Raw genomic sequence first — 25,461 nt, 5'->3', positions numbered from 1 at the left:
CGGCCTTACTGCATTAACCAGGTTATCAACTTTAATGTAACAGGATAACAGGCCTTTGATTATGTTAAACAAAGCAGAGGCCATCGACGCACTTACTAATGGGCAGTCGCGTAGACAAACTATCCCCAAATTGGCACTGCAGCAAAGAAATGAGACAAGAATCTATGGGCATACCATGGACCTCAATGTCTCTGCCAGGTTCTCAGCTCTAGTGTTAGCTCAAGACTGAAAAGGGGTTATGGGATAGGGCAAACATACTCGCTAGTAGGGGGTGTAGTGATGTAGAACCAGTATGGAAGATTCTAGATAAAAGAGATTAGAAACTTTTCTAACATTTTCTTTGAAATATCAATGCCTAGCTGCATATTAACTTGATCCCTCGGGGGAGCTTAAAGTGGAAACTAATTGTGGAGAGGAAACAGGAATGGATGAAGTAGTTGGAGTAGGAAGATGAGAGGGAGAAAGAATACTATACTGATTAAGAACTGATCACCTAAAAGCTGCTAAAACTTAATCTACCTGATTTTTTCCTAGCTATTTTACTGGATCAATTCTTCTCCCTCATATTCTTTTACTTACTGAAGGATAACTTCTTGTTATATATTCTGCAGAACTCACACCTGACCTCTACATTTTGCACACTGAACGAATATCATACAGTATTAAAAATGACATGAATGGCTTAAGCGAGTTTTTTTTATATAAAATAAATCTGGGATTTATACTTGCTTCCACAAAACCTCAAATAGAATTGACACGATAAGTAAATATCAGTGAATTACTTCAAATACCTGAAAAAAATCATTAGTTGTCACAGCTCAGGGAAATACAGTAACTGTTCATCCGACAAGATGCAAACTGCTGATACATATTAACAAGTGCAAATGCATAACACCAATGATAGATAGGTGTATGGACTATTTTAAATCAAAGGGAACTCTTGTTTCTACTTTTTTTTTCAAGTTTGCCCTTGAAGCCTACAGCATGTGAATGTTGGGATAGATTTATAAAAAAAAAAAAGAATATATATATATATTTGGAAATGCTTAGATAATTCTTCACTTGAATAATTTTAATGCTGTATTGGTATATTATTGCTTCTTTCCTATTTTCCTCTCTAAAACTTAAGCATACTTTGATGGATAAAAGTAAAGTCCATAACTGTGTGAAAAAAAAACATTACCTGTAATGTGTCATTTCTATGGTCACCATGTAGAGTGGTTCCTACCATGTCCAATTCAATTGGGAACCAATGTTTATTATGCATTAATTCCTGGCATTGTGAATGGTATGCTGCAAGCCCAGTAATAAGACGAGTAAGTTGTTCTGTTAGATGCTGTACATGTTTAGAGTCCAGTAGCTCTAGCTTCACTAGAACATCAGAGCGGAGCCTTGCAAATTTACCACGAGCATCTTGACGACACCTCAGTACTAACCTTTATATAAAGCATTAAAAATTAGAGATGTAATATCAAAATGTTTGAACATGAAATTATGTCAATTATTACTTGTATTAAGTAATGACAAACATATATGACCTAAATATACTGAAAGATTATTTGTAATTCAATATGAAGAATGTTTCAACATGGAAGTAAGTCGATTATTATTTGATCTAAATCAGGACAAACATATGTGAACTAAATGTACTAAAAAGATTATTTTTAATTTTAAGGCATATATTCAAATAAACACGATTAAAAATGTTACGTAAGAATTTGACATTGACATTGATCACGTTTTATAAAAAATTAATTAAGATATTTCTGATCAGGCTGCTTGTACGACACCTCTAGAGCCTGGCACTTTTATTAACCCTTTTACCCCCAAGCTATTTGGAACTTTCTAACCCTTAACCCCAGGCGTTTTCTTTTTCAAGCACATTTCGTAATACATTTTTAAAAAATAGCTCTAACAGCCTTAATTTTCGTCATAAATAGGTCAGGTTGGTCTCATTCTTTTGGAAAATGCCTGAAGTTTCTCATAAAGTTATCAAAAATAAGCAAAAAAAAATGTAAATAGCAGTTTTTTGCAAGGACGTACCGGCACATCCATGGGGGTAAAGGGATGAGTTTTGTGAAACTACCAGTACATCCATTGGGGGTAAAAGGATTAAAAACTCTATTACAAAGGATTTGAATTTTGTCTTCTACACTGTTACTTTAATTTCCATGTGAGCAAATTTGTTAATAGGTCTGAACAGTTGACTAAAAATATAATTAGATTCTTACCACTATATGCTGTGTCACTTATAAGTCTAAATTAATTTGTAGTGTTTGCATAGTAGATTATGATAAAGTACAAAAATAGACTGCGGATGGACTAGTATGTATCTGCACTTAAAATCCTTAATACACCTTATAAGCAGAAGTTTATGGAACTTATATTATTAAAACTCACTTATGTGGACATTTTGAAAATTAAACATCTTGCATTATACTGACCGATATTCATAATTTCCAGTTTCGACCCTGTATAAAGGCTCCTGGAGTTGAGCAAATTGCATCTCTTCATCATCCATCTCCTTCACTTTCAAGCAATAACTTAAGTACTCAAATTTGGCATCAGCATATCTTCGAATTGTCAGTCGGGTATCAGGTATTGCTTTATGAAGATATGTGCCCAAGTCACTGAGAATCTAGATAACATAAGATGTGTCAGGAGTAGTAATACCCGTAGTTCACCTTCATTTACAGCAAAATTATTCAAAGACCTATGCTCACATTAAATGATAACCGCACTCCTATGATTAATTGGAAGATGCATATGGTGAAATATATACAAATCATGAATTATCATGTAAGAAAATAAACCCTTACTAATACAAAAAAAAAAATTGAGAGCTAACAGTAATAACAAAGCTTTAAAATTTCTTCTAACCATAAGCTTCCATAGAGAACATGAACTATCAGTACAACAAAATTATTCTTAACGAAATCTGCAAGAGAAAAATAAATCTTGTAATTGAAAATGAGAAAAATTTAAAATTTATATTTTTCTAAGTATAAAACATGAGTCTTTTAATAGGAGAATAATTTCAGCAAAGCTGGAAACTGATGTTAAAAATTTAATGAGATGTTGTTAGTAACTGACAGGTGGTGGGAGTCCCTGCTGGACCCCTCCTAGTACACCATGAAGCCCCTTTGACCTTCATCTAGGAATTGCAGGAACGTTGGGGTGGGAAGTATAACTTAAAGGACTCAATTTGTTTATTTAGGAAAAATAAAGATTACTAAAAAATTTGTATTTTCATACACGGATACAAACGTTCATCCTTTATAAGGAGACATCCTTAGGAGGGAGGATGTGCCTAGAACCAAAGTGACAGATTTAAAATCCCCAGAAGTCAAACACTTGTCCCTAAAGAGATACAAGTGTGTTGAGGCCAATCCACTGGCGATCAACCTCAGAAATATTCTATGGTGATTGGCTAGGTTTCCGTTTATTCGCACACAGTCATGGATGGGCCTATTCTTAAAAGATGCACTGTCTGAAATGTATAGCTATTAAGAGTAATGAGTTTACATTAATATCCATCCTCCCCCTCAAAAGGAGAACAGGGGGACATACATTACACAATAGAATAATTACTTGTTATGGTAGCTTACCTACATCAGTCTCTTTTAGTAAATAACAGAAGACTGTAATGCCACAAGGGAGGGGTAAGGAAAGATGAAAAGGGCTAGACATACTCACTCTTACCTAAAGTTGTCTAAACCACTATCTTAGACAAGATGCTTTTTGTCCTGCAATAGAGCTATCTAGGTGCACTGCACCACCCAGTGTGCCGCTACCTCAGGTCCTAGGGAGAACTTTTCAAAGGAAACAGTAATTTTTCAAGAGAATAAATTCAGCTAGTGTTTAAGCAACAATTACATCACCTTTATTACTGTTGGCAGCACTTCAGGGACAAACAATGCTTCAAATAAAAATCTCTTTCTTTGTGGAAGAACTACAGAAAGTTCAAAAGCATGCACGGAAGTTATTCAGATACAATAATGTATTACAAGAATTCACACTTGGCTTCCTACGCCATGCTTTTGCTATATGGGGCAATATCAGGTCCAGATTGTATCAGAAAATGAGCTCTAGAAACTTCCATGAGGTGACCCAATTGGGTGTTTTTAATAAAACCAATCAAGATGTAGAATATTAAAAAACTTATATGACAGTTCCGACTTCTCATCGTAATTAGCTCCACCCCCATGCAGGTTTTTAAAATTCAAGATGAGACTTGAAAAAGATAGGAATGAGATAGTAACAAGGTAAGAAAAATGGAGGTCAGACAGTTATGTTCTGAAGGAAGACTTTTCTTCATACAACAAACACACATTTACAAAATTTCGTCATGTCCTAGACAAAGAGTTGCCCTACAGTGACGAAAAGAAGCAACTAGACCATCTGCAACATTCTCAAGACTAAAGTCACCATACTAGCAACATTTCAGCTACAGAAGATAACTTGCCAATTCTCCATTGAGGTATTTTATTGGTCTACTTTCCACCCTGTTCCCAATATCTATCAATATCTTGAATTAATTCTAGTTATTGAAAGCAAAGGCGTAGCAACACTGATTTTCTTTGTAAACGAGTTTGTGAATAAATGTATTGTGCTTTATTTGTGAGCTTTTTTTATATTCATTTCCTAAATTTCAATTTCTGTTGTTGAATCATTTTTATATCTAGATTAAAAGAACCTGTAATGATTCGGAGATCATAACAGTAGTGGCATTGCCAGGATTTCTGACACAATAACCAATTATTAACAGAAGAGTTGATAGAGTTAGGTAATAATCTGGGTCTAGAAGGCAATGCTCTCCATGGATAAGTTGAAAAGAAAGGGAAAAGTACAGTAAGAGAGAAAGAAACAAAGGAACAGCTGGAAAGAGAAAAGGAAGAAGACAGAGAAAGAAGAGAAGAAAAACATAAGCATGAGTTGGAAATCACTTGTTTAAGGTAAATTTTTTATAACAGTCTGTTAGGTAATGGACCAGTTAGTAATGCATCAAGCAGTAGATGAGATACTAATTTATCACTGAATGATGACATTGATAACCTAGACATGGGAGCAGCATTGAAATTAGTGGCAAAATTTTATGAGGAAGATGTAGCAATTATGTATTTTATGTCTTTTGGAAAGTTAATGAACAGAGCAGGTTGTTAAAAAAACATGTAGACTTTGTGTTTCCCGTTAGTCTTATGTGGTATGGCATTTTCTGTGTACAGTAGACAATAGTTGTATGTCTGAGGAGAAATGTGAGGATTATGATATTATGAAATAATCTGTTCTTAGTGCATACAGGTTAGTGCTGGAGGTGTACTGAAAGACATTTAGAAGCATGATAAAGGGTTAGAACAGTGGGTATGTAGAGTACGGAAAGACATGAAAATGACTGTCTTGTAATTGGTTAACTTCTACTGATAATTTTGATAAGTTACTTTCCATCATATTTCCTTCCGTAATCTATGACATAATCTGGTCAAAGCTGGATTAAAACTTCTAGAATATTGTGCTATGTTGAGCCTTTTGATCTGTTTCCTGGCTTTGAACTGATCAGCAAGGAAATGACAGATTATTTTAAAAATTACCTTAACGAACTCTTTTAAATAATTTTGACATGAAGTATTAAGAGTTATTACAGTGGTTCATATGTAGCTCCTTCAGTACATCGGGGATTTATAAATATACAGTATGTAAATCTATATTGGCAGTTTCTAAGTTTAAAAGTTTCAAGGCCGCACATGAATGGTAGAGGCAAGGGACAGTGACATTGCCCTATCAAAAATGAGAATGTCCCTAGAGACTAACTGCATTGCACATAATCGCCCCCAAGCCCTCTCTTCAACGAAGCTAGGACCAGGCAATGGATGCTGATGACTCAGCAGATAAACCTATAGGCTCCCCTAACCCCCATCCTTAGCTCACAAGGATGGTGATGCTGCAGCGACCAAAGGAACTAACGACTTTGAGCGGGACTTGAACCACTGTCTGGCAATCACCAAGCAAAGACGCTATCACCAGGACGCCACAACCTTAAGGGACAGATAATTTTTATATTTTTCGTATTTGAATTATTTTTGTTATAAATAGTAACTTTTCTGAGTATAAAAGCCCCATCAAAAAAGGTTAATTTGGAGTTGCTTTAGACTATCAACTTTTTTGTTTCTTGACTGATTTCTTCATTTAAAAATCACTTGAAAGAGAATGTTATATAAATAATTCTTGAAAAAAAATTTGTTTATAGTATCTTAATCTTGTTATTTGTATAACTTTATCAATTATCAATGCATAGAACATACTTACAAATATGACTTTTCTATTTGCAGGGCTATAATTCCTCCTTTGTGGAGAATTTTATTTGAATGAAGATAGTCGAGTAAGTACAAAGGCGTGGAAAGGGGTGCCACTGGTAACAAGGGAAAGTGTAAAATTATTGGGTAAGGATTGTGAGGTTATTAGTGTAAAAGTTGCATGGCTGAGTAGTCTGAGAAGTTCAAATAGTGACAAGTATGAATATGTAGTGAAAGTTATGGAAGAAGGTAATTTGGTGAAAACTAGTGCGGATATATGATGGTATTATGAATATGCAGGAACTTCAGTTGTATGTAAGTGTGTTGCTGAGTGTTAGGAGGAAGAGAGTATGTGATGCATGTTCATGAGGGTTTATTGCAAGAAGATGTGATTGGAGAAATTGAGTATGATTGCATGATTGTGAAAATAACTTTAAATGGAATAGAATTGGTAGGTTTGATTGATAATGGTTGCAGAGTTAAATTAATGTTTAGGAATGCATATGATAAGGTAAGGGATGTACAGTATGTGAATTTAAGGGATGTAAAGGTGAAGTGAATGGAATTAGTAATTTGAGTATGCCTGTGCAAGACAAGTTTTGTGAAAATGTTATGAATGGGGGCTGATGATGGAGGATAATGATTTTTACATGGTTGAGGAACCAATGAGAAATACGATGTATTGTTTGAGTACAGTACATCCAAATGTGAATATGATAGAAATAAAAATCAAGGGTAATATTTGTGGAAAAAGTTAGGGCGCATCACAACCAGTTGCGTAAATGGAAGGAAGTACCAGGATATATTCAGGAGAATGGGATGAATAAATGGCTGGAGATGAACAAGTATGAACTCAGTATGTGTGAAACATAGGTTTAGAAGAAAAGCCATTATTGTTAGTCAAGTATGGAAGGAAAAAAAAGGATTTGAAAATTTTTGACCAGGAGAATGCCCTAGGGCAGCGTTTCTCAACCTTATTGCTCTTGTGTGACCCTTAAAATAAATTACTTGTCACAAGGAACCCTTGCACAAAAAATCATATATCATATCTTTCTCATATATATAAATTAAATACTGGTGTAAGAAAAATTAATACTTTTGTCAAATAAATTGGTAATGCTGGATAAGATTCATACTGCTCGTTATTATACCTCATCAAGGAATTTTCATTCACACAAATAAAAATAAACAATTATGAAGTAACCAATATCATATACCTATACTACATAAATGTAAACGGAACGAAAGCAGATAATTGTGTATAAATTTGTTATTTATTTATCCTTTACTGGCATTGTTGAAAAGACAAAAGATGATTAGATGATTAGAATACTGTAACAAGATTACTTGGTAACATGCCAAAAGGAAATAATGATGTCACTCTACAAAGAATGACTTGCAAAATATGTAAATCCATTCTCAACTTACCAAGCAAACGTATTTCATTTTCATAATGTAAAAGGAAACATATTATTTTTACGAAAATATTTGTCCTATTGGTATACTTTCTTAAGACAAATATTGATCTATCTTCAGATTAAATAAAACTAGCGTAGAGTCAAATTTACGTTAAGTAGTACTCATAACAACCGATTGAGACCCCCAAAATACTTTGTATTGTTACTTGATACTTCAATAATGGGAATACTAATACTACATTAATTATTAGCCTATTTGAAGGAAACCACTGTCTTGCCCGGTCGCTTTCCGCCAGTAATATGACGTCACCAGACATATGATATGAACCCGACAGATATTAAAACTTTTCTTAATGTACTTTTAACTGAAAATGGATATTGTATATTATCAATAAAGGCAAATGCAAATTTACCAAGATAAATCAGTTTATTTTTTATAAAGGAAAATAGATTATTTCCAAGGAAATATTTGTCCTATTAGCGTAGTATTTCTGATAGACTTGTGACGTCGTCATCTCGAAAAAATTATCGTTAAGTAGAGCAGCCATAAGTCACATATGTCATAAGTCAATGACTACTTGTACTGCCCAATCCCTTTCTAGTGAATCAAAGGAAGTTCAAACTGAAACCCATATGGCTCAAGATCCTATAGTAGTTCCAATTAGTCCAGGCACGCCCATAGACCGAGCAGATTATGCTGTGTCTCTTAGAAATTATGTTTCAGCAAACATCACATGAAAATGTGGTAGCCGAGACTAATATCTAGAATATAACACTATGAGTTTGGCTAAAGCCCACCATAAAAAAGTCATTAAACCTGGGAGTGATTATTGGTTTAATCCAAATCGTTTGTCAAAAGAAAGTTTAGCATTTAGAACTACCTGGTTCAGAGATGAGTTAGCTTTCTGCCTAGACATACTCCACAGAATAATAAGATTTATTTCTCCTGGACTCTCAGGCTACATGGAAGTTTGTAAATATATCACACAACAGTTCCAATGAACAGGTTGAATTTACCTAATTTATAGAATTTTGGCTCTATGACCTTGCAGTAGGACTGGAGAAGCCACTTGGTGCCAAGATACAAGAAAGGAAAAAACCAGCAGCTTTATTATATAGTAATAGTAACAAGAGATTGGGCAACAAGGTGGAAAAAGGAAGATGGAACTGAGTTAAAGAAAAAGACTTACATGTTGGTGCTTCTAGGGTCTAACGGACACTACAAAATTTTTTTCTACTTGTGCCTAAAATGCATCAAATGAGGTGAACTAACAATACACCCCTTACAAAATGTTCAAACAATTAATTTTCACCAGCTGGGTAATGTACCAAAAATAAATATCTTCCAATTATAAAGCAGGCTAGAAAAGCTAATGATTTGCAAACAGTTTTGCAGTAAAATCCACTTACTGGCTTTAATCGCTTCAACATTTGAATTCCATATTTCTCCATTTGACGATGAGCTTCACCAAATTGGTTGAAGGCTTCGTTGGCAGACTGCTGTAATTCCCGAACACCAATCTCACAAAATATGTCCCCAAATCCTGAAAAAAATAAAATATTTATTAAGGTCAATGTTTTTTTATTTCCAATTATGAACACTAAAGATTAATACAAATATATCAAATGCAATTTCTGTAATGAGAGTGATCAATACTTGCAATATTTCATATGTAAATTATACATAATTCCCTCATGAATATAAAACATTTTATTTTTTTTTACAAAACTATTTCTTATATTGAATCAAGTTGAATAAAGCTGTCAAGACCACATCTTTATCTAAATAAGGCCAAACTCCTTATCGGGGGAGTCACTAATCCAATGTTGAATAATTGATACCAGTTTAAAATTTTATGCAAAAAATTCACTTGTACACAGAAAAATACTGAGATGGCAAAAATAAAGAAACAGATTTCTGGAGACAGGTTACTACCCATTTTCCAAGAGCCAAAGGAAGGAACTTCTCATACCACTCCTACCATGAAACTAATGGCTTAAAAGACATGAAAAATTAGCTTAACTTTTAGATTACCAAATAAAATACAGTATAGTAGAAAAGTACAACTTAGGATGGATTTAAAAAAATAGTATTTTGGCCCTTTCAGTAATTCAATTTTCTACATATCTATTTTACTTGGTAATTATTCCTTTCAATCAAATAAATGGATAATTACAATAAAATTACATAAGGACAATTATTATTGATGGCTAGGTCGAGGTATTATTTGTTAGTCATCCCTTATAGCAGGCTGGAACCACCCATTGAAATTGTTAACGAGGAAGGTAATGACAAGCCCTTACCTGTCAAAAGCTCTTCACTTATGACCTTTCGGCTTAGGACTGAGAGGGGGCAGTTGAGGTGGGAAGTTTAACTTAAAGACTCGGGTTTGTACAGCTAGGAAAAATACAAACTACTTTTAAAATTTGGTATTTGTTTCTACGCCTATACAAACCTTTTGCTCTTTAAGTAGGCAGAGTCATTGATTATTGAGTCAGAAGTCCCCCTAGAACTGAACTGATTGGTTTCTTTCTTCTCAGGAAATGTCAAATCTACATGATCCTGTACTGAAGCGAAGTTGATGACTCCAGCAACCTACTATCTGTCTATCATAGGCATGAATACACTGATAGGACCTCTCCTATCCAAGAGGATTGGTATGTGGTCAAAGGAGGATCCCTTTCCCGGAAGGGAATAGCAGTTTGAATGATATATCTGGTGTAAAATGATCAATGAATTGGTATTTGTTCCACCTCTTTTCCCTCGTCTGAGGAGGATGGGGGAGAACTTCTTTAGGATCTAAAGAAAGGAGCTCAGAAGTGTAGTTTACCAATATCAAGTCAGATCCAGTGAATAATGCTTCCTTCATTTTGTCTCCATGATAGGGGCAGAAAGAATGGAGGAGAAGAGCCAGCCATTCTACCTTCATTCCAGACTTACATCTATACGTTACCTTACAGTAGACAAGATGATTACCGTGCTGCATGAGAACTGGGCTTGTTACACAACTATTTGAGCAACCACCACAAGACCAAGCCCAAAGATGTCAAGGGATTTGTAGGTACAGTACTAATGTAGATTAAAAACTATGAACATGTTTTGATGTATACACAACTCAACCTTCGACACCTGGCAGAAAGTAAGATTCCACTTAAAGGCAAGGGTAGGGCCTAACCCCTGACTTTGTGAGTTTTAGTCCTAACTGTTATCTCAATCCGCTCAGCGGTCGAGGTATATGCATTATGGATTGTCACACAAAGTCAGAAAGAGACTTATTCAGATGGCACCAAAGGGCTCTCCTGGGTCACAAAAGCATAAGCATCTCCTTTCAATGCCACTCTATGCTTTATGTAGATAGGGTATGGAGAAGGGCTCGAACCTGAGTCATACTCCAGCAGGTTTTGAGTTTTGGCTACACAACCTGGTACCAAACTAAGGGAGCTCCTTCCACCCCTCAGAGTGGGAGACTCATGCAAAGAGACTGTGTAACTCTCCTAAACTCTTCGCCTATGCTAAGGTAGCAGAAACAGTCTTGAGAGTCTGAACCCTGACTGACGACCTTCTCCAAGGCTCGAATAGGTACATATGAGAGCCTTGAGAATAGGGGATATGTCCCCCTCTTGGGCCTAAGGTCCTGGAATGTGGAAGACTGTTCAAAGTTCCTCAAGAGCATAGACAACTCCTACTAAGAGGAGAGGTCTATCCCCTTCAGTTGACAGACCATGTTCAAGGTTGATCAGTAGCTTGAAAAGAAATGATTGAAAAGAGCTTCTCTAGGCAAAGAAAGATGAGGGAAATACGTTCTCTATGCTAGAGATGACGCGACTGGAAAAGAATCCTTCTATGCCACTAATCACAGAGGATGGCCCAATTTTCCTGGGAAAGTGAGAGCACCAACCACTATCCACCTGTTGAGATGTTACTGCTAGTGTTACTGGGTCCTTTGAATGCCTAGATGGTAATACATTGGATCCCTCTCTCGCTATGGCTCATTTTTCCTTTTCTACATATACACTAAATAGTCTGGCCTATGCTTTACACATTCTCCTCTCTCCTCATACCCTGGCAACATTAAAGCTAAAGAAACAATTCTTCTTCACTCAAGGGGTTATTTACTGCACTATAATTGTTCAGTAGCTACTTTCCACTTGGTATGGGTAGAAGAGACTCTTTAGCTTTGGTAAGTAGCTCTTCTAGGAGAAAGACACTCCAAAATCAAACCATTGTTCTTAAGTCTTGGGTATTGTCATAGTAACTGTCTTGGTTTAGAGTTCTCTTGCTTGAGGGTACCTTCAGGCACACTATTCCATCTGTTTCCTTATTTCCTTTCCTCCCAAGGCTAATTTACCTGTTGGAGCCCTTGGGCTTATAGCATCCTGCTTTTCTAACTAAGGATGTACCTTAGCTAGTAACAAAGTAACGATAATAATAATAACAGGAGGTTCTCTTGGCATCTCAACAGAGCTAAGAGAATGCGATACCAATCGGCATGAGGACAACTGTGAACCACCACCATCAACGTGAGTCCTGGTGTAATACTGTACCCCAACGGTTGATTAGCAGACGGAACAGAGTTGAATGGCAAAAAGGCGCAAACATCCATGTGATCCTATTGGCATTGGAAGGTGACTTCAAACATGTTCTAAGGGTCTGGACCAGGGTAAAGACCATGGTGAGATCCCCATGAACCAGAAGCCTCTCCGCTACGCAGTAATGTAGGGACCTCTCTGACCTCACAACCAACCCCTGGCAACTGCTTGTGTTGGCTAGTTCATTTTTCTTGCCTGGACTGTATTTAACTGAGAACTCTATGGCATGGAATGCTATCCAGCTGTACATCCATTTTATCAGCTTGCAGAGTGGGTGCAGGACTGTGCCCCCTTGCTAGATGCAAGCCACTACGGTGGTAAAGTTCCAACAACACCAAAATGACTCCTCAATTTTCCAGTGTTACTTGAAGTGCTAGAATGGCCGCTAGTCTTCCAGGACATCGATGAGTGAATGCTGCTTCTTCTGGTCACACCCCTGAGATGACCAGGTCATTTAGGTGTGCGCACCATCCCTCTATTGACAAATCTTAGCACAGTTGCATGTCTACAGGCAGAGAGCTGAGTGGAACTCCTATGAGTGTTTTCTTGTTCAGCCAACAGGTAATATTATCCCCTAGCCTCTTTTCTTGCTGGAAGAAGAAGGGATGGGAGATTCCTGGAGACTGACCGTGATTCTTCAAACACCACTGAAGAGTTCTCTGGTGGAAATGCTCGCTTGAGGAACAAGCTTCTCCAGTGAAGAGAGGAGGCCAGGAAGATTGCCAGCCCCAACCTGATATTTTTGTCTTGGACAGAAACAGACATGCAACCTCCTTGGGCTTACTGATACGATTGTCTGACTGACAGATTCTCGCTGTTGCCGTGTCCACCAACATCCCTGAGTACTTCAATCATGGCTTGCACAAGAGATTTGACTTTTCCCGGGTTATCACAATCCTCGGATACAGTAGTGACAAAAGCGAAAAGTCAAACTCGATCCTATAGCAACAGCTCCATGAAGGAGGCCAGGATCAGCCACCTGTTTACATAAGTTCACAGATATACCCCCTTGCAAGTGGATACAAGCTACTACCAAGATGAGCATCTAAATTATCACCCGAGGAGCAATACAGCATCCAAAGCACTGAGTATTGAACTGGTACATTGTACCATAGAGGGAGGAGTGGAGGTACTTTTGAAAGAATGTTGCACGGGTATTCTAAAGTAGTCCATTCTTCAGATCCACTGAAAGCATGAAATCTTTCACTCTGAAGTTGGTGGGACTGGAAAGCTGGTGGAGAGAGAGAAGTGAGTAACCTTTTTGAAGGACTTCAAATACCCAAGGCTCGGCCTATGTCGCTGCCAGGTTGCCTAAAGCCATAACAAGAAACTCACTAATCTTGGCAGCAGGAGAGGGGGGATGCTGGCAGAAGTGTATCCTTCCCCTTCTTCCTGGAAAAACAAGTTGAGTGGCTTGAAAAGACTAGGTATGTACCAGCTCGTTCCGAGAAGAAGTTGCAGGTGGTCCTGATCAGGGTCTAGGAAAGGCCTGGGGCCCTTCCTTGCACCCAACTCCACAGGCATGGCTAAATCTGAGGGTTTTACTGGAGCTTTCACCAAAATGGCCAAGATTCTTGACAAAATCTTTGAGCTGGAACAATTGAGTCCAGTGAAGCAGTTCTCCACAACCCCACCCCTCTTTGGAAGGATAGACAAGTCCACCCAATTTGACTAGTTCCGAAGCGACAAAGCTACTTTTGAGCTGACTTGTTTTGAGAATTGGGAAACAAAGCATCTCTTTTCTTCAAAACCCAGTTGGACCATTGGTTGCTGACTAGTACCAAGAAGGTTACTACCTTCCTACGAGACAGCATGAGACACTTGTACTTTTCCAGAGACTCCAGAGCTGATAACCACATTGACATGGCAAAGTACATCACTGCATCTGACCACTGGTCAAGCTAGGAGACTGCTTGGAAGGTGGCCATGGTCGACAAACCATGCCCTCATAATCAAAAGTTGAAAAGGCCGTGCCCTCTGCCTTGAGTCTCTCTGACGAGTGTGTACACCAACGAATCAACCTGAAAAGGTACTATTGTAGCAAGCTTGCAAAGAACCTTTCTGCCTCAAGAGTGTGTGTGTGGGGGGAGGGAGGGGGAAGATCTTGTTTGACTGACTGGAAGCAAGAGTGGGACAACTGTGGATATCACGGGAGTAACTGACACCGGGGACACACTGAACATGCCTTTCACCACTGGCATCCCCAAGGGAGAAACTGGACCCTGGGAGAGAAGTAGCCTTAGCTACCTGCCCTCTAAACAAGTCATGGAGTGCCTACCCAAAAGACCTCAGGAGGCCTAAGCCTTCCTTAGGTCAAACTTGTTGTCAGCAGTATGCACAAACCTCAAATAAAGTGTGGTGAATGCTAGGGGAACCCTATATGGCACCAGAATCTTATAACCACATCGTGGTAGTTCCGAGGGATCCTTGTTCCTGGTGGATAATAGCAGTGGACCGTGACAAGGGTGTAACCGCAGGCAAGAGCAGCGGTAGCAGACGCACTCAATGATCAGAAGGAATAGGCAAAGCTCTCTTCCTCCACCTCAAAGCATACACCTGTCACTGCACAACTGATGATTGGCACAAAGTGATGATTGTGAAAAATCATGCCCATACCCAGAAGCACAGAGAGTATGTGGATCTACACCTGGTTTACAAAAATCAGATGCAAAGTCAAGCATTCCCTGCCACGTACAAATCTCTTGCCTCACATCAATAGCATTCAACAACCATCATTCACTTCATGAAAGAAGAAGGAAATGATAACTTCAATTAGGGCTGCAACAATATGTCTGTACTCGTTGCAGTTGATAACACAAATGAAGAGTTTTCCAAATGTGGAGGGGGGTAGGGCTCCTGATCTTCACTCACCACCTATCATTAACTACCTTGTTAACAATTTCAAGACTCCAGCTCGCACTGAAAACATATTCCCTACTTAAAGGACGAAAGGTTTGAATACGTGTAGGAACAAAGAGCCAATAATTAAATCCTAACCCTCTTAGTAGATTATAAAATGGTAAATAATGTGTGGTATTTTAAAAGTAACAAAAGAAAAAAGAAAAAGTTACTTAGTCTTCTGTTCCTTTACAAAAATTGAAGACAATTACAACTTCAAAAAATTCTATCACAAATAATGATAAGCTTTGTAAACAAATCAACTTCAAACGCTTTTAAGTGATCAAATCAATGATAATATTGCATAATTTTTATCAACAGCATGAAAAAAAATAGTAAGCCCATCATTATAGGGATGCTATATTCCAAATTCAGAAAAGCTGAAGTCCAAAACACTAGTGGCAACCCCTCTAATATGATTAGCCCTTACTCTTATTAAAGGTAACACCTCATCTATGCTATGAAACTTAGTGGGATACTCATGAAACTTGGGAAAATCTGGCAACAATCTCTATAACTCTGTCAGCTTAGTGAGATTTTACTGTAAAGTACTATACGTACATCAAACAGAAAAAACAGATGGTGACCTTATTTCTTTTAAAAATACAGTAAACAAAGGATTAACAACTGCTAAACTATTCAAGATTACTTGGTAATTACATTACTACAAAAGAACCTAACAAAATCATATTACACATAATACCTTTTACTGCTATTCTAGTACAAATGTACTATTTGGACAGAATATATGTAACTAAACAAAATTTGAGTCTTTGAAGCTTGTTTCTGTCCTTGCACAACTATATGTTAGCCATTTTACTCACTTTTATAGACTATGGCCAAATCAAAGAAAGCCTTCAGCAATCTTTTGGTATGATCCATAAGTGCCTGGTACATATCTTCTGTTCGCTGAAGGTCCTCCAATTTCTTGACAAGGGAATCATTGCACAAAATAGCCCGAGAGAGTCCAAGGGCATCAGCAGTTGAAGAAGAAAGATTCTCTACTAGTCGATGTTTCACTTTCTTCATGGCTATGTCCAAAGTCTTTCCTTGCTTTGGCTCTGCATGGAGTTTATTATACTGTATGGTCACAGATCCCTGGAAATAAGTGAAAAAGTTATTTACTCTATATACATAACTCTTTATTCAGTAAGTAACAAACATTCAAAACTTTCAAAAGTTATCAGTTTAGTTTGAATTCAGCAAAATTTACCTGTAGTTAAGCATCAGAGACTGCCAACTAAAATTGTCCTACCCTTTACATTTGATCAAAATCGAATAAAATTCAATACATTACCCCCCAAAAAAAATTTAAGTTTAAGCGATCTATCATCATGATCATCAGGGTTTCCGATGTCAAAATATTTCGCCACACCACATGAAGAAAAGATAAGCATATACATACATATTAGATAAAAATGAGGCATGGTGGTGGAACTGAGATGTTATAAAAGGAAAATTAGATGTATAAAAGGCAATTCACAAGAAGAGTGCCTTTAAGTTATGACAAGCGACAGGATGGAAAGATGAAAGAGAAGTACAGTACAATAATACCCCACCCTATGCCCTTTATTGGTCCCAATAGATCCAACGTAAGGCAATTCTTGATGTAAGTTGGATTTTTACCTTGTAAAGTTACTTAAATGTTTCCTATAACTCATAAACTTGCTACCATTCATACAGGAGAAGAGGATGGTGGCTAATAGGCACGAAGCAAGAATAAGATGTGTTGGGAGGAAGGATTTCAGAATTTTAACAAAGCATACATAAAAGAATAAAAACATTCACTTTAGTAAAGTGGTCTTATTATTATCATCATTACTAGCCACGCTTGGAAAAGCAGGATACTGCAAGCCCAAGGGCTTGAACAGGGAAAAAGAGTCCAGTCTGGAAAGGATATAAATATGAGAATAAATAAATGATAAAATATATCAAGACCAGTAACAATGTTAAATTAGATTATTCATATATAAACTAAGAAACAAGACCTATGTCAACCTGTTAAACAAAATAAAAGGAAATAGCAACAAGTTTGAAACTTCTGAAGTTCCACCGATTCAACTACCAGATTAGGAAGATCATTCCACAATCTGGTCACAACTGGAATAAAGCTTCTAAAATTCTGTGTAGTATTAAGCCTTATGGTGGAGAAGGCATGACTGTTAGAATTAATTGTATAACTAATACTATAAGATGGCAGTGTCTGAGAAGATATCAATTCAGGGATATGATATTCAATAGACTGTAAGTTTGTCAAAAATTTTAGGATGAGCGTCAGCAACTAAAGACCAGACAGCAGAACAATACAGTACAGTATTTAAAATATGGTAAAATGAAAGAATCTGAACATTTCTTCACGCTAGATTGATCACCAAAAAACTTGAGACTTTCTCGATATGCATATTTCTGTGCAATTGAAGAAGAAATAGACAATGTGTTTCTCAAAATTAAATTTACAATCAAGAATCACACATAGAATCTTAAATATATGGTATAGCTGAAGAAAAATTGTCAATGCAATGATCTGGACAGCAATCCTCAAAGTACACTATCGTAATAAGAAAAAGAATTGATGAGCTTAGTTTAGCAATACAAAATAGGTCCAGTAGTCCCAGCTACATGATGAAATGGAAGCAAGCATAGAAGAAATGAACAGTAATTTAACTAAATTTGTATTGGAATCAGCATAAGAGATAGGTGGAAAAGTTCCTAAAAAAAGGTCAAGGAAAACTATAAAAAAAGACCAAAAACCTATTTAAAACAAATTGGAAATGAGGGTGAAATTAAAGAGATGAAATAGAATTAGCAGAACAATCCAAACCATAAAAAAAGACATTTGTAAACACAATCAGACAAATACTGTACTGAGGAAACATTAAAGAAAGGCAGAAGCATCAAATTGATGAAAAGAATACTTGGAACAGGGCACCAACAGATGTTTGCTGTAAAAGATGAAAATGGAAATGTTATAAACAAAAGAGATGGAATGATAAAAATTGCAGATTTCTATACAATACTCTACAATAGTGATATAAAAAAATAACTTTGCTAATAGGAATAATGAAACACCTGAACCAGTATCAAAAGTAAGTGGGGAAAGTAAAAAAAAAAAAAAAAAAAAAAAAAAAAAAAAAAAAAAAACATTAAAAGTCATGAAAAGAGGCAAAGCAGCAGGAGAAGATGGCCTAATAATTGATTTAATGATAGATGGAGGAGATTTCATAGTAATAAAACTCACTAAACTTAACAAAATGTCTGCAAGAATGCTCTATACCTACAGCTTGGAAAAACTTTATCCTTATACTAATTCACAAAAAGGGAGACACAAAAGGCCTTAAAAATTACTGCCCCATAAGTTTACTCTCAGAAATATATAAAATATTTACAAAGATCACATTAGGCCAAATAGAAAAAGCTAGAATTTAATCAACAAAGAAAGCAGGAAAGCTTTAGAAGTACAAACCACTATTTATGACTTTTATAGACTATGAGAAAGCTTTTGATTCTGTGAAAACTTCAGCCATAGTTAAAGCCCTTCAAAAGCAAGGAATAGAAGAATTTCATGTAAGAACACTTGAAAATATCTATACAGGAAGTACTGTACAGCAATTATAAAACAACATAAGACAGTGAGAAAACGCCAATTGAGAAAGGAGTTAGATAGTGAGACCCCATCTCTCTTAAATCATTTACAGCATCCCTAGAAGTTTGTAAAAATTTTGATTGGGAAAATTTAGGAATACCTTAACAACTTAAGATTTTCAGATGACAGTTCTGTATAGTGAATCATGGGAGGAATTGAAAAAGATGATAGAGTACTTTAATAGAGAAAGCAATGTATGACTGAAAATTTAATACTAATAAAACTAAGATAAGGTTCAATAAATATGCAGACACAACAAATAAAGGTTATGGATGAACCTCAATAGACTGTTAATGAATACTGTCAACGTAATTTGAATAGACAGTAAGTGTTTCCCCAGGAAATGAGACCAAAATTAAAAGAAGGATAAACATGGCATGAGAGCTTTTTGTAAACAAAATGAGATTATGAAATGTAAAATGCCACTTTCTCTAAAAAGAAAAGTATCTAATGAGATGGTCCTACTAGTTTTAACCTATGCATCAGAAACAAGGAGCCTTATTAAAGCCTAAGAACATAAGCTAGTTCCAGATAAAAAAGATATGTAAAGAATAATGACAGAATTAACAATAAGAGACAGAAAAGTAGCAACATGGATATGAGAGCAAACTAAAGTAGATGATATTCTATCATCCTATCAACATGTAAGATACAGAAATGGACATGGGAAGGACATATAATGAGAATGGCACATAATATATGGAAAATAATAATAACTGAATTTGTTCCTAAAAATTGCAAAAGCAGTGGAAGGAAGAGAAGATGATGCATTGATTGACTAAGAAAAATGTTATTTTTAAAATAAAATAAATTTTTGAATATACTTACCCGGTGATTATAATAGCTGCAACTCTGTTGCCCGACAGACAACTCTAAGGTAAAAACTCGCCAGCGATCGCTACACAGGTTGCGGGTGTGCCCAACAGCGCCATCTGTCGTCCAGATACCCAGTACTCAATGTAAACAAAGACTCAATTTTCTCCTCGTTCCACTGCGTCTCTATTGGGGAGGAAGGGAGGGTCCTTTAATTTATAATCACCGGGTAAGTATATTCAAAAATTTATTTTATTATAAAAATAAAATTTTTCAATATTTAACTTAGCCGGTGATTATAATAGCTGATTCACACCCAGGGGGGTGGGTAGAGACCAGCAATATATGTTTACATTATTATGAGCTAAGAGTTTTTATTTCATTTTAGAAGTTATCAAAATAACAAAAACAAAATAAATAGGTACCTGGTAAGGAAGTCGACTTGAACAATTACTCTGCCTTTTTAAGTACGTCTTCCTTACGGAGCCTCGCGATCCTCTTAGGATGCTGATCGACCCCTAGGATCTGAAGTATCAAGGGTTGCAACCCATACAACAGGACCTCATCAAAACCCCTAATCTAGGCGCTCTCAAGAAATGACTTTGACCACCCGCCAAATCAACCAGGATGCGAAAGGCTTCTTAGCCTTCCGGACAACCCAAAAAACAACAATAAAAACATTTCAAGAGAAAGATTAAAAGGTTATGGAATTAGGGAATTGTAGTGGTTGAGCCCTCACCCACTACTGCACTCGCTGCTACGAATGGTCCCAGTGTGTAGCAGTCCTCGTAAAGAGACTGGACATCCTTAAGATAAAAAGACGCGAACACTGACTTGCTTCTCCAATAGGTTGCGTCCATTATACTTCGCAGAGATCTATTTTGTTTAAAGGCCACGGAAGTTGCGACAGCTCTAACTTCGTGTGTCCTTACCTTCAGCAATGCTTGGTCTTCCTCACTCAAATGGGAATGAGCTTCTCGTATTAATAGTCTGATAAAATAGGATAAAGCATTCTTTGACATAGGCAAAGATGGTTTCTTAACTGAACACCATAAAGCTTCAGAAAGGCCTCGTAAAGGTTTAGTTCGTTTTAAATAGAACTTAAGAGCTCTCACAGGGCATAAGACTCTTTCTAGTTCATTGCCTACCATATTCGATAAGCTGGGAATATCGAACGATTTCGGCCAAGGTCGAGAAGGCAGCTCGTTTTTGGTTAGAAAACCAAGTTGTAGTGAACAAGTAGCCTTTTCTGACGAAAATCCAATGTTCTTGCTGAAGGCATGAATCTCACTGACTCTTTTAGCTGTGGCTAAGCCTACCAGGAAAAGAGTCTTTAAGGTGAGATCTTTCAGGGAGGCTGATTGTAGCGGCTCGAACCTGTCTGACATGAGGAATCTTAGTACCACGTCTAAATTCCAACCAGGCGTAACCAAACGACGCTCCTTCCTGGTCTCAAAAGACTTAAGGAGGTCCTGTAGATCTTTATTGTTGGAAAGATCTAAGCCTCTGTGACGGAAGACTGATGCCAACATGCTTCTGTAACCCTTGATAGTGGGAGCTGAAAGAGATCGTTCTTTCCTCAGGTATAAGAGGAAGTCGGCTATTTGAGTTACAGAGGTACTGGTCGAGGATACAGAAACTGACTTGCACCAGTTTCGGAAGACTTCCCACTTCGATTGGTAGACTCTAAGGGTGGATGTTCTCCTTGCTCTAGCAATCGCCCTGGCTGCCTCCTTCGAAAAGCCTCTAGCTCTCGAGTGTCTTTCGATAGTCTGAAGGCAGTCAGACGAAGAGCGTGGAGGCTTTGGTGTACCTTCTTTACGTGTGGCTGACGTAGAAGGTCCACCCTTAGAGGAAGACTTCTGGGATGTCTACTAGCCATCGAAGTACCTCGGTGAACCATTCTCTCGCGGGCCAGAGGGGAGCAACTAGCGTCAACCTTGTCCCTTCGTGAGAGGCGAACTTCTGCAGTACCTTGTTGACAATCTTGAACGGTGGAAATGCGTATAGATCTAGATGCGACCAATCTAGGAGAAAGGCATCTATATGAACTGCTGCTGGGTCTGGGATTGGTGAGCAATATATTGGGAGCCTCTTGGTCATCGAGGTTGCAAAGAGATCTATGGTTGGTTGGCCCCAAGTGGCCCAAAGTCTCTTGCATACATCCTTGTGGAGGGTCCATTCTGTTGGAATTACTTGTCCCTTCCGACTGAGACAATCTGCCATGACATTCAAGTTGCCTTGGATGAACCTCGTAACTAGTGATATGTTTTGACTTTTTGACCAGATGAGCAGGTCCCTTGCGATCTCGTACAACGTCAGTGAGTGGGTCCCTCCTTGCTTGGAGATGTAAGCCAAGGCAGGGGTGTTGTCCGAGTTCACTTCTACCACTTTGCCTTGAAGGAGAGACCTGAAGCTTTTCAAGGCCAGATGTACTGCCAGTAGCTCCTTGCAGTTGATATGCATTATCCTTTGACTCGAGTTCCATAATCCCAAACATTCCCGACCGTCTAATGTCGCGCCCCAGCCTACGTCCGATGCGTCCGAGAAGAGAACGTGGTTGGGAGTCTGAAGAGCCAGGGGCAGACCCTCTCTGAGGCTGATACTGTCCTTCCACCAAGTCAGGCAAGACTTCATCTTCTCGGAAATGGGGATCGAGACCGCTTCTAGCGTCTTGTCCTTTTTTCAGTGAAATGCTAGGTGATATTGAAGAGGACGGAGGTGTAGTCTTCCTAATGACACAAACTGTTCCAGGGATGATAGCGTCCCTATCAGACTCATCCACTTCCTGACTGAACATTGTTCCTTCTTCAGCATGTTCTGGATGCATAACTGGGCTTGGCTTGTTCTGGGGGCCGACGGAAAAGCCCGAAAAGCTAGACTGTGAATCTCCATCCCTAAATACACAATAGTTTGGGATGGGACCACTTGTGACTTTTCCATATTGACAAGGAGACCCAATTCCTTGGTCAGATCTAGAGTCCACTTTAGATCCTTCAGACAGCGACGACTGGAAGAAGCTCTGAGAAGCCAGTCGTCCAAATAGAGGGAGGCTCGGATGTCCGCTAAATGAAGGAATTTGGCTACATTCCTCATCAGCCTCGTAAACACAAGAGGAGCTGTGCTTAGGCCAAAGCACAGGGCTTGAAACTGGTAGACAACCTTTTCGAAAACGAATCTCAGAAAAGGTTGGGAGTCCGGGTGGATGGGGACGTGGAAGTAGGCGTCCCTTAGGTCTAAAGAGACCATCCAGTCTTCCCTTCTGACCGCTGCTAGAACCGACTTTGTGGTCTCCATGGAGAACGTCTGCTTTGTGACAAAGACATTCAGAGCACTGACGTCTAGCACCGGCCTCCACCCTCCTGTCTTCTTTGACACCAAGAAGAGTCGGTTGTAGAATCCCGGGGTTTGATGGTCCGAGACTTTGACCACCGCTCCCTTCTCTAGTAAAAGAGACACTTCCTGTTTCAAGGCTCGTCTCTTGTCTTCCTCTCTGTACCTGGGAGAGAGATCGATGGGAGACGTTGCTAGAGGGGGTTTCCGTACAAACGGGATCTTGTACCCCTCTCTGAGCAACTTCACAGATTGTGCATCTGCGCCTCTCTTTTCCCAGGTCTGCCAGAAGTTCTTGAGTCTGGCTCCCACTGCTGTCTGAAGAAGCTGGCAGTCAGACTCTGCCCTTAAAGGACTTGGTTCCTTTCTTCTTTCCTCGTTTCCCTTCAGCACGAGCACCTCCTCTGCTGGAGGCTCTGCCACGAAAGGGCGGAATAAAACGGGACGCTGGAGTGTCCATCCTTGGTCTAGCTGACAAGGTAGGCAAAGGGGTGGCTTTGCGAGCGGAGGACGCAACAAGATCATGAGTGTCCTTCTGTATCAAAGAAGCGGCAATTTCCTTAATCAGGTCTTCTGGAAAAAGGCACTTGGAAAGAGGAGCAAACAGAAGTTCGGATCTCTGGCATGGTGTAACTCCAGCTGAAAGGAATGAGCACAGGTTTTCACGCTTCTTAAGGACTCCGGACACAAATGATGCAGCAAGCTCATTAGACCCATCACGTACGGCCTTGTCCATGCAGGACATAATGAGCAAGGAAGTCTCCTTCTCTGTCGGAGAGATCTTTCTGCTTAGAGCTCCTAGACACCAGTCTAAGAAGTTAAAAACTTCGAAGGCTCTAAAGATACCTTTCAAAAGGTGGTCCAGGTCCGAAGATGACCAACATATCTTTGAGCGTCTCATGGCAAGGCGGCGGGGAGAGTCTACAAGACTTGAGAAGTCGCCCTGGGCAGAGGCAGGAACTCCCAAGCCGAGAACTTCTCCCGTGGCATACCAGACGCTCGATCTAGAAGAGAGTCTAGCAGGGGGAAACGTAAAAGCTGTCTTCCCTAAACTCTTCTTGGACTGCAGCCATTCTCCTATCACCCGCAAAGCTCTCTTGGACGAGCGTGCGAGGACGAGTCTAGTAAAGGCAGGAGTGGTTGACGGCATGCCTAACACAAACTCTGACGGAGGAGAACGCGGAGCCACAGAAACAAACTGGTCCGGAAACATCTCTTTGAAAAGGGCCAAAACTTTCCTAAAGTCCAAAGAGGGTTGCGTAGACTTAGGCTCGTCCAGTTCTGAATGCGGGTCATCTATGTGTGCAGCATCATCATCATCAGAAAGTCCCTCATCCGATAACTGATGACGGAACGGCAACGGAGTGGGTAACGGCTGGTTAGCTGAGTCCGGTCGCACGGGTGCATGCGTGACTGAGCCGGACGCAACGTCATGGAACTGTTGCCCAGTCTGTGAGCTGGCAACAACCATAGCAGCGCGGGGACGCACAGCGTCTACTTCAGACTGTCTGGACTGATGTGGGTGAGCAGTGGCAACCACACTGGGTTGCGGAGGTTGACGCACCGCGTCAAAACAAAACAACTCTGACGGTTGTTGAACCTCACGAACGTCAACGGAGACCTCCGTGCGTCGCTGAACGTCAACATGCGGCTGGCAGATCACACTGGAACGCATGGGTGGCGGAACTCTCTCAACTGGAGTGCGTGAGAAGGTTTCCTCCGCGTCCACAGGACGCACAACCGATCGTGTGGGCGGTTGTAGGCAAGGAGCTGCACTAGCTGGTGCGGCAGCAACCTTCTCCGCACGAAAGTCCTGCATAAGAGACGTCAGTTTAGACTGCATGTCTTGCAGTAGAGACCACTTAGGGTCTACAGGAGCAGGTGCGGCGACAGACGGTGTAACTGTCTGAAGCGGTACCGCTTTGCCTCTCTTAGGCGGTGAGCAGTCATCGGATGACGGCAGCGAGTCTGAACTGACCCAGTGGCTACAACTGGGCCGTTGGACTTGTGCGGAAGGGACCGACTTGCGCTTTAACGGTCGTGAGACCTTGGTCCAGGGTTTCTTGCGAGAAACACCTTCCGAAGACGAGGTATAAATGGGCTCTCTCGTCTTAGTTAGGCAGGGGCGATCTTGGGTAGATACGCCCGATACCACGGAGGGAACGTCTGTTCGCTGATTAAAGCCTCTCGAACCCATTTGTCGTACGACATTGCTTCTCCCCTGGACTTGGGAGCTTGCAAGAGGTCCCGGACTAGGAGGACGACAGGCACGAACAGACGAACCCTCAAGCGCAACACTATCCACAACACTATCACTCGGCACTTTAGCACTTCCCACTGCACTTTTGCACTTAAGCTCCTTCACATCCGCCATGAGCTGATTACGGTCACTAGCAAGGGACTCAACTCTCTCACCCAGAGCCTGGATGGCACGCATCATATCAGCCATCGAAGGTTCCTGAGTGCCAGGAGGGGG

General features: G+C 39.3%; 1 protein-coding gene across 5 annotated transcripts in view; it reads right to left on the bottom strand.

Annotated features, from left to right (window-relative positions):
• The window catches only part of PICK1 (protein interacting with PRKCA 1), a 150,019-nt gene that overhangs the window by 22,726 nt on the left and 101,832 nt on the right, over nucleotides 1–25,461 (bottom strand). For all 5 annotated transcript variants that reach the window (XM_068390019.1, XM_068390024.1, XM_068390049.1 and 2 more), the window contains 4 exons: nucleotides 16,021–16,294; nucleotides 9,119–9,252; nucleotides 2,445–2,638; nucleotides 1,184–1,436 (listed from right to left, as the gene is read on the bottom strand). In XM_068390019.1, coding sequence (XP_068246120.1) covers nucleotides 1,184–1,436; nucleotides 2,445–2,638; nucleotides 9,119–9,252; nucleotides 16,021–16,294 — 855 coding nt within the window. The remainder of the gene's footprint in view (nucleotides 1–1,183; nucleotides 1,437–2,444; nucleotides 2,639–9,118; nucleotides 9,253–16,020; nucleotides 16,295–25,461) is intronic.

This window comes from Palaemon carinicauda, chromosome 1 (assembly GCF_036898095.1).
Source record: "Palaemon carinicauda isolate YSFRI2023 chromosome 1, ASM3689809v2, whole genome shotgun sequence".
In the NCBI taxonomy this organism is placed as follows: domain Eukaryota; kingdom Metazoa; phylum Arthropoda; class Malacostraca; order Decapoda; family Palaemonidae; genus Palaemon; species Palaemon carinicauda.
Note: the sequence above shows the minus strand (reverse complement) of the source record. Positions and strands in the feature narration are given on the sequence as shown.